This window comes from Triticum dicoccoides, chromosome 7B (assembly GCF_002162155.2).
Source record: "Triticum dicoccoides isolate Atlit2015 ecotype Zavitan chromosome 7B, WEW_v2.0, whole genome shotgun sequence".
NCBI classification, from domain to species: Eukaryota; Viridiplantae; Streptophyta; class Magnoliopsida; order Poales; family Poaceae; genus Triticum; species Triticum dicoccoides.
The window spans coordinates 136,182,550-136,191,902 of record NC_041393.1 but is presented as its reverse complement, the minus strand read 5'-3'; the positions used below and the strand labels follow the sequence as shown (position 1 = coordinate 136,191,902).

At 46.2% G+C, this 9,353-nt stretch overlaps 1 protein-coding gene across 1 annotated transcript; it reads left to right on the top strand.

The window, feature by feature from the left end:
• Window positions 1-4,423: 4,423 nt before the first annotated feature.
• LOC119338735 (citrate-binding protein-like) lies at window positions 4,424-5,298 on the top strand. Its single transcript, XM_037610987.1, has 2 exons — window positions 4,424-4,714; window positions 4,797-5,298. The coding sequence occupies exons 1-2, from the start codon at window positions 4,424-4,426 to the stop codon at window positions 5,178-5,180; spliced, it is 675 nt and encodes a 224-aa protein (XP_037466884.1). The 3' UTR covers window positions 5,181-5,298.
• Window positions 5,299-9,353: the final 4,055 nt, after the last annotated feature.

Genomic DNA, 9,353 nt, shown 5'->3' with positions numbered 1-9,353 from the left:
GAACACCAAGGCTCTGGTTCTCAAGCTCGATTTTGAAAAGGCTTACGATTCGGTGAGTTGGAGCTTCCTTTGCCAAGTGTTGTTGGCCAAGGGATTCGATGGCTCGGTGGTCCACCGTCTGATGCATCTTGTCTCTGGGGGTCATACTGCGGTGGCTGTTAACGGGCAGACGAGTAATTTCTTTGCGAATGGTAGGGGTTTGAGACAAGGGGATCCGGCGTCTCCCCTGCTTTTCAACTTTGTGGTTGATGCTCTCTCCCGCATTCTGGCTCGTGCAGCGGCTGCTGGACATATTTCGCCTGTTAGTTCTTATCTCATTCCTAATGGCATTTCTCACTTACAATATGCGGACGCAGGGCCGGTCCTAAGATTTTGGGGGCCCGGGGTGAAACTACAATCTGGGGCCCTTTGGGGCCCTTAGTATAAATGCCTATTAATAATCATCGTATGTACATATAATTTGTATCAAAGAAAGTGCATCCAAAATGATTGTGCATATCACATAATGTATTACATATAGCTTCAAATATTTCTCCTAACATTCTGAGATGCAAAATCACTAGCTTCGTGCTCTTTCAGTCTTTCATTAATATGCCTCCAATCACAAAAACCATCATTCCCCATTGCACTCTTGCATTTATCAGAATTGAAAAGCTTACAGCGAAAACGAAACACTTTCTTTGTGTGTTTTGAAAAAACTAACCATTTCCTATCACGCACCTCTCCATTGCTCATCTTTCTGGAGTAATAGTGGCTATACGAAAAATGTCTTGAATTTTCATCCAAAGGATATTTATTGTTTTCTTCTTCCATTTTAGGCCCCTTTTCCACTAATATGTCCCTCGCTTTGTTATCAAGATTACCCCAATTGCTTGGGTCATAAATATCCACACTAACTTGTTCCTCATCAACACTAGTAGATTCTACCGCATATGAATTAAATATGGGCTCATGATCACTCACATTGCTATCATCCATGTTGACGTCAACATTGCCTTCTGTAGGAGTATGACCATCATCTTCTTGATTGCCATTAGTTTGGTCACCCGCAAGAACTATCACCAACTCGTCTGGATTTTTTGGCGTGCTCGTATCGCTCTTATAATATTTAAAAAGAGATCCGCTCAATGCTTCTTTCTCTTAATCTGCCTCCTTCTTTTTTCCTTTTATGACTTCTGGATGTATACTTTCTACCTGAACTCGACATGACCCTGCTGAAATTGAAAAGAACAATTAGTTTTTAAAATTACCGCAAAACTAATTAAAACATTAGATTAAGTGCAGAAGACCATCTAATATAATGAGAATTTGCTAGGGCATGGAATAATACCTTCTCTATATAATCTAATCTGGCGAAGTGGACGCAATGATTTGAGCGCCCTAAAAACAATGTCGTGTTAATCTGTCAATCTGTCAATCGATCGAGAAATTGGGAATCAGGATGAGAAAAGAAAGAAATAGGACGAAGATCATGCGAGGGAAGAGAGGAAGAGGGCGCAACCAGATGTACCTGCCGCAGTCTTGGCGTCGTTCGTGAGGAGGCAGAGACGCAGTGCCAGAGTCAATGAGATTAGACGAACACGTACAGCGGAAGAGGAGAAAAGGCAGGGAACGGCCGATCCAATCCAAAGTTACAGAAAATCAATGGAACGATTCCTTTTCTCTCCGGTCTCCACGTGACCATGTACGTGCGAATATGGGCCAGGCCCACCAAATCTGTTTACTTTTCTATGCTAGCTAGCACGCAGAAGCTGAGCGAGGCGCCGAGATTTGATCAAAATAAAAAACAAAAGAGCCAGGCGCTGATTGATTTGCCCCCTCGAAGGCCTGTACGTATTAACGTACGTATACCTGGGAGGGGGCCCCAGACTTTCGGCGGCCCGGGGCGGCCGCCCCGTTCGCCGTGCGGACGACACCATCATTTTGGTGGAGCTTAATGATCATTCCATCACAAATCTGAAATTTATTCTTCTATGCTTTGAAGCTTTGTCGGGCCTTAAAATCAACTTCTCTAAGAGCGAGGCTATTGTGACTGGGGTATCTGATGAGGTGGCGCAGCGGGTGGCACACCTTCTGAATTGCTCTCTCGGGTCTTTCCCTCTTAAGTTGTTGGCTAAAGATTTTGCCCCGGTTGTGACTAAAGTTGGAAATAGAGTTCTGTTGTGGCGAGGCCGGTACAATTCCCAGGCGGGCAAGGTTGCCCTCACCAATTCCTGCCTTTCCTCGCTCCCGATGTTCCTTACGGGATTCTATCTGCTGTCCGAAGGGACGCATTCGGGCTTCGATAAGCACAGGGGTGCTTTCTTCTGGAATTCCTCCGATAATAAACGCAAATATAGGATGGTAAAGTGGGATCTCATTTGGAGACCCAAGAGCATGGGGGTCTTGGCATCATTAACACCAGAATCATGAATAAATGCCTGTTGCTAAAATGGTGGTGGAAGATTATGTTCCTCGACGACCGTCCCGCTTGGCTTAATATCCTAAAAGCGAAATATTTTCCTTCTTCCAGCCCTATGTTCGTTACTGCCTGTGGTGGTTCTCAATTCTGGCGCCAGCTGGTTAGCATCAGGCCGGCTTTCCAGTCCCTTGTGAAGTTCGTTGTCCGTAACGGTAAGTCCACGCGTTTTTCGTTAGACTGGTGGGTTGGGGACACCACGCTGGCGGTGGCCCACCCGACTCTGTTCTCGTTTTGTGCTGACCCCGAGATCTCTATCTTTGAGCTCTCGGCTCAGGGCTGGGTTCTTGATTTCCGGTGCTCTCTTTCCCCAGTAGAGTTGGAAGAATGGCATCGACTTATTGCCTGCTTCCCCCTGCTCTCGGAGGAAGAGGACTCTGTGGTTTGGCCTCACTCCTCTTCGGGGTGTTTTTCGGTAAAGTCGGCGTATTTGAAACTTATCGCTGGTACCCGCACGGAAAAGTTTAAGTACATTTGGTCTGCCCGCATCCCTCCCAAGATCAAGATCTTCCTTTGGCAAGCTCACCGTCGCAAACTTCCAGCGGCTGACCAGATTAAGAAGAGGAATGGTCCGGGCTCAGACTCCTGTCAGCTTTGCGGTGCCCTTGAGAATACTGAGCATATCTTTTTCCAGTGCTCTTTGGCTAAATTCATGTGGAGTTGCATTAGACTTTGGCTTGGGGTTAATTGGAACCCCTCCTCCTTTGGTGATTTGAGGCAGTGCATCAATTCCCTAGTAGGCCATTCTAAGAGAGTTTTCATGGTGGGCTGGGCTGCGATTTGTTGGGTGCCCTAGACTACTAGGAACAAGTTCACTATTGAACACATTTTCCCAACTAACCCAGTCAATTGCTTATTTAAAGCCATTATCTTTTTGCAGCATTGGAGATCATTGATTAAGGATGGGGATCTAGAGGCTTTCGACGATATGCTATCCAGAATGAAATCTACGGCGTCTACCCTGCTGCGGCATTCTAGGCGGAATCTTCCTTAGTGGTTTGGCTGTTGGTTTGGAGGCCTGCGTGCCATTTAGGCTGGATGGCTTGTAACTGCAGTTTTTATTCGGCTATGTTAAACTTCTGTGGTTTTGTGGTTGGTTGTGACTCTGTCTGGTGGCTTTATTTATAAAGTCAGGCTATCGCCTTTTATCTAAAAAAATCTATTTTCTCCACCGGAACGTATCTATATACATTGGATTCAGGAAACAAGTTAGAAATGGAGGAGGTGGGTGTGTGTGTGGGCGCGTATGTATTTGCCCTAACGGTAGCTTGTCCAGCGTGCTAGTGAGTTACAAATATCCCCGCAAAAAAGGTGAGTTCCAAATACCTGGTAAAAGTAAAAATTCAAGCATACCCTCGCTAATAATTTCTCCATTGTTTAACTCCTTGCCGTCGTCCCAAATTGAACTGCCGTGTTCGCCAGGACACGCAACAGATTTATCACCGCGTAGGAGGGATCATCAATACATCGCTTTCCGCTTCTGAATTACCGTCGGTAACACGAAAATACCAGCGTGCCGTCAATGTTTAATTGCCGCCTGTTCATCCTACCTAGTCAGCCAATGTCACCTCGTATGCACTAGTAAAAAGAAACATAGTTACACTAATCACGTTGAACAACTCAAAGTTGCATCTATCCAACATATCCTCTGCGTGTAAAAGCAAGAGCACTGTTTAATTAAGCTGCCAATTCTCCAATCTCGAGCATAAGGTATATACCGATTTTTTTCGATAAAGGGCGCTTTTATTATTTCAAAATGTAGCATCAAAGTGATACAAAGCATTAAGAGTATCACCCGGCCTCTGCATAACTAGGATACACACAGCCAAAATCAGTATATACTGATGAATCCCCAGAGCCTATATAAACCAGAGGGAACTTGATTACTCCCACCCATCTCATCATCACCATCGAGAGACAATCCAAGGCCAAGCAGAAGCCACACACGTAGAGTATAAAGTACAGATGGCTCCTCGCGCTCTCTCTTGGATCAGTGTCTCTCTGCTTGTCTTCTTGGCGTCCTGGTCATGCGCTGCGGCCAGGGGCGCACGGGCACCGAAAGCCGCCGACCCGACCTATGGGTTCACGTCGGTGAGGCTCGACGAGAGCAACTTTGTGCTGCAGCGCCCCTACGACGAGGCGAGTGGCGCACGCTACAGCTTCGACGGCACCGTGCGGAAGCTCTGGGTGCTCGCCTCCGACAAGCCCCATGCCCGCCAGAGCCATACCAGCCCAAGAACTGAGATCAGGATGGCAGTAAGTTTACCACATCATTAGTTGTACTTCGTTTGGGTGTAATTAAGGTCTACTGATCTTACTGATCTTCTTCTACTTGCAGGGCTACGACTACAGCTCCGGCGTGTGGCAGTTCGAGGGCTATGGGTACGTCCCCTCCGGCACCACGGGGGTGTCTATCATGCAGGTGTTCGGTGCCGGCGAGACGGCCACCACATTCATGCTGCACGTCTATGATGGCGCGCTGCGGTATTACAACCGGCAGCTCGTCGAGGACGCCATCTATGACAGATGGTTTCGGCTGAACGTGGTCCACGACGTCGACGCATCGACGCTCACCGTGTATATCGACGGCGAGCTGAAGCTGCACGTCCAAGGCCGCGGCGGTCACTCGCACTACTTCAAGTTCGGCGTGTACGGTCAGCGCCGGGAGTCCAGCCGGATGGAATCGCACTGGAAGGACGTCAAGATCCTCAAGAAAGATTAGAACTATTTGTGTATTTATGTATGTTGATGGAGTGACTATGTTTGTATTATTTATGCAGGGAGTTTAGTAGCACGTATTTATTTGTTATGATATATACAAGGATGTGTATCTTATATGTATGTGTGCAATATTCTTTGTAATGTACATTCTATTATTAGTTACTAGTAAAAGTGCCCGTGCGTTGCAACGGGCAAACAACAAAATCTCACAAAAATTATAATGTCCAACATAAAAAAAATCAAGTTCATAAAATTGCACAAATCTGATGTAAATCCTACGAATCAAATCAAATCAATATTTATTTTTGACAGTGTTCGTCAGTCCACAAAATAAATGGGTAATGATATGATAGCTCACCATTGTCAAGAGTCTAGACTATATCGTTTTGAATGACCGAGGTGATTCGATGCGTGATCGTGATGACAATCGACCCCAAGAAATGATGTTGTAGTGTGTTCTGGATCAGGTTATCGATTCCACTGTCCACCGAAGCAGTGGCTTTGTCCAGGACTCCTAGAGGGGCAACGTCTACACGGACGAAAAATTAACTACTTAGAACGATTCTATTGTTGATCTGGCAAAGCACTGAATCAAGCAATTCATTTGCCCGTGGGTCTATATTTCTATCAATTTGCTGACAAGCGCAAAAAAGTGCAGCTTCTATAGAACATGCGAACACAAGTATGAACAAAAATGGGAAGGAGGGAACAGGGATAATGGTAGTGTCAGCTCTCTTCTTCACAAAATAAAGAACTCTGGTTCAGGAAGATTATTTACAGAGTATAGTTTTGCTTGCTGCAATTGGAAGAATTCCCAGACAGTTATTTGTTCTCTGCGGAACTTTGCAAGGCATTGACACTATCCGTTCAGCAAATTATCTCCCCAGTGCACTCCTATGATCCTACCATGAATTTTAAATCTGTAGAGGACCACATTATTGTTTAGTACTCCAAAAGAATTAAATGCGCCATGGTAATTTAAATTTTGATACATGCTTTTGCATACACAATGCGACCATGCTCCCTTATATTCATTAAAGTAGTGACAAACTCGTTACTGCAGCCTTTTCGAAAAAAGGGCAATGAATTCTTGGCTCAAGTGTAGGATCAGGAAAATGAGACTGACATCCACTGATGGGATAGTAGGCAAGATGAATATGTGTTGCTTCTGTTGGAACCAAATCCTTAGCCATGACATGCATCATCAGTTTACTTACACTATGAGGAAAAATATTCACAGCTTTTGGCATAAAAACCTACACATCTTTCTCACCATGACTGAACTAATAGGGAATGATAAACTGATAAACCCTGAATAAAACATGCAGTCGACCCAACATAGAACTTTAAATCTGTAGGAGTTCCAGTCCATGAATTCATTTCTACTGGAAAAACATGTTTTGCATCTTATGTTTGCTGATCAAATGGTCATGATAAATCCGAAAGAAATCATCGGATCTGTTAAACGTGATATGACTTTTTGCATGTACCCTCCGTACGTCAAGAGGAGATCCTTGCTAACCGCAGGAGGAGTAGTTAGGCTAGATACTCATGTAATATTTATCTTCTTATCTTTTGTATTCTTCTCCTCCAAGATGTATTCCTCAAACAACTTGTACGCATATTTGGGCTTGCACCCCAACTATATAACACGAAGCACGTCGGCCAGGAAGGCTAAGACGTTTACCGCAAGTCGCACATGGTTTACAGAGCCATCTTCTTTCACTAAACCCTAGCGAATCCATCTCCACCAAAGTGTGCAGCATGTCTTCCTCCACCTCCTCCTTCCAGCCAACCCTCAACAGAGGAGTCACGGAGAAACTCTCCCGCACCAACTACATCCTGTGGCGGACACAGATCACGCCGCAGCTGCGGGGCGCCGGCGTCTTCCACTACGTCAACAGCACGTCGACCGAGACGGCCAAAACCCACGTCACAAAAGATGCCGCTGGGAAGGAAACCGAGGGGCTGAATCCTCTCCATCCGCTCTGGGTGAAGGAGGATCAGCAGGTCCTTGGATATCTGCTCTAACACCTCTCCAAGGAGGTGCTCGTCACGGTGACTACAATCACCACGGCGCGGGAACTCTGGGTGGCGTTGGCGAGCATGTTCTCGTCACAGTCACTCAGCCGCGTCAACAACATCTGCACAGCACTGATCAACGCGCAGAAGGGCAACCAGTCGGTGTCCTCGTTCTTTCCCGCCATGAGGGGGCTCGCTGATGAGCTCGCCGCGGCGGGAAAACCGACCCAGGACGATGAGCTCATATCCTACATCATCCACGGGCTGGACCAAGATTATCAGCCCCTCGTCTCTGCCTTGGACGCCCGCGTCACTCCGGTTACCCTTGACGAGCTCTTTGCCATGCTTAGCAATTTTGATCAGCGCATGGCGTAGTACCACCGCTCCGGTGGCGGCTTCAAGTCCTCGGCAAACTCCGTATCCAGAGGCTGTGGTGGCGGCTCTCGCTCTCGTGCCTCCTCTCGTGGCAAGGGGAGGTTTGGGTCCGGCGGCGGCGGCTACTCCAACAACACTCGCGGCGGCGGACGCTCCAGCAGCTCAAAAGGGTGCCGTGGTGGCGGCTCCAACAGATCGCGCCCGGACTTGCCTCGCTGCCAAATTTGTGGCAAGCCCGGTCACACGGCGTAGGACTGTTGGTACCACTATGAAGATGATGATGGTGACTCCTCGCAAGACGAAGAAAAAGTTGCCACGGCTGCCGAATCGACACGAACTGGTACGTCGATAGTGGAGCCACCAACCACATCATCAACGAGCTCGATAAGGTCACCATGAAGGAGAAGTATCGTGGCAAAGATCAAATGCACACGGCCAGTGGTGAAGGTATGGGCATACGTCACATTGGTCATTCAATTTTTAATACCCCTAAACGCAAAATACACCTCAAAAGAATTTTGCATGTTCCTAGTGCCCACAAAAATCTTCTATCTGTTCATAGAATTGCTATTGACAATCATGTTTTTCTTGAGTTTCATCCTTATTTCTTTTTTATTAAGGATCGGGCAACGAAGAAAGTTCTCTATCGAAGTAGATGTGTTCGAGGGATCTACCCGTTGATTCCAGAGTTTTGGAGATTCAATAAACAAGCTTGTGGTGCTATCAAGTTTTTGTCCACACGATGGCATGATCGTTTAGGACATGCCTCCTTTTCTTTGGTTGAAAAATTAATTAGAAAAAATAAGCCCCCGTTTGTTGGTGAGCACAATATTGAAACTATTTGCGATTCATGTCAGTGTGCTAAAAGTCATCAATTACCATATCCCATATCCACTAGTGTCTCCACTAAGCCATTGCAATTGATCTTTTCTGATGTATGGGGCCCTGCTCCCTCCTCTGTTGGCAGACACACATACTATGTGAGTTTCATAGATGACTATAGCAAGTTCTCATGGATTTATCTTCTTAAGAAGAGGTCCGATGTGTTTCAAGTCTTTAAAAACTTTCAAGCACTTGTTGAAAGAAAGTTTGACAACAAGATTATAGCTGTCCAATCCGATTGGGAAGGGGAATACGATAAACTCAATTCCTTCTTCCAAAGCATAGGCATATCTCACCATGTATCATGCCCACACGCTCAGCAACAAAACGGGTCAGCCGAACTCAAGCATAGGCACATTGTTGAGGTCGGTTTGGCCCTCCTAGCAGGGGCCTCTATGCCTCTCAAGTTTTGGGACGAGGCGTTTCTTACGGTTGTCCACATCATCAATATGTTACCTAGCCGTGTCATCAACAATGAAACACCTATGGAACGCCTTCTCCATGTCAAACCCGACTACACATCCCTCCGTGTTTTTGGCTGCACTTGTTGGCCAAATCTCTGTCCTTACAACAATCGCAAACTCATGTTTAGATCAAAACAATGTGCTTTTCTTGGCTATAGTGCCCAACACAAAGGTGTCAGGTGCCTTGACATCTCCACCGACAGGTTGTATATCTCACGCGATGTTGTTTTTGATGAGACAAAGTTTCCTTTTTCTGATCTTCATCCTGACGCCGGTGCACTATTTCGCAAGGAAATCTTGCTCCTACCATCTCATCTCTCTGGCTATGATCAAGGGGGTGTTACAAATTGTGATGACCATATGTTGACTAACCCTACTACTACTCTCCACGAGTCTTGTGATGATGCAGAAAACAATGGTGTCAAAATCAC

What these genes read in the sequence shown, in the direction of transcription:
- LOC119338735 (XM_037610987.1), top strand. Translation starts at nt 4,424, where the DNA reads ATGGCTCCTCGCGCTCTCTCTTGGATCAGTGTCTCTCTGCTTGTCTTC. An exon ending in GAACTGAGATCAGGATGGCA is followed by an intron (nt 4,715 to 4,796) that starts GTAAGTTTACCA and finishes TTCTACTTGCAG; the next exon opens with GGCTACGACTACAGCTCCGG.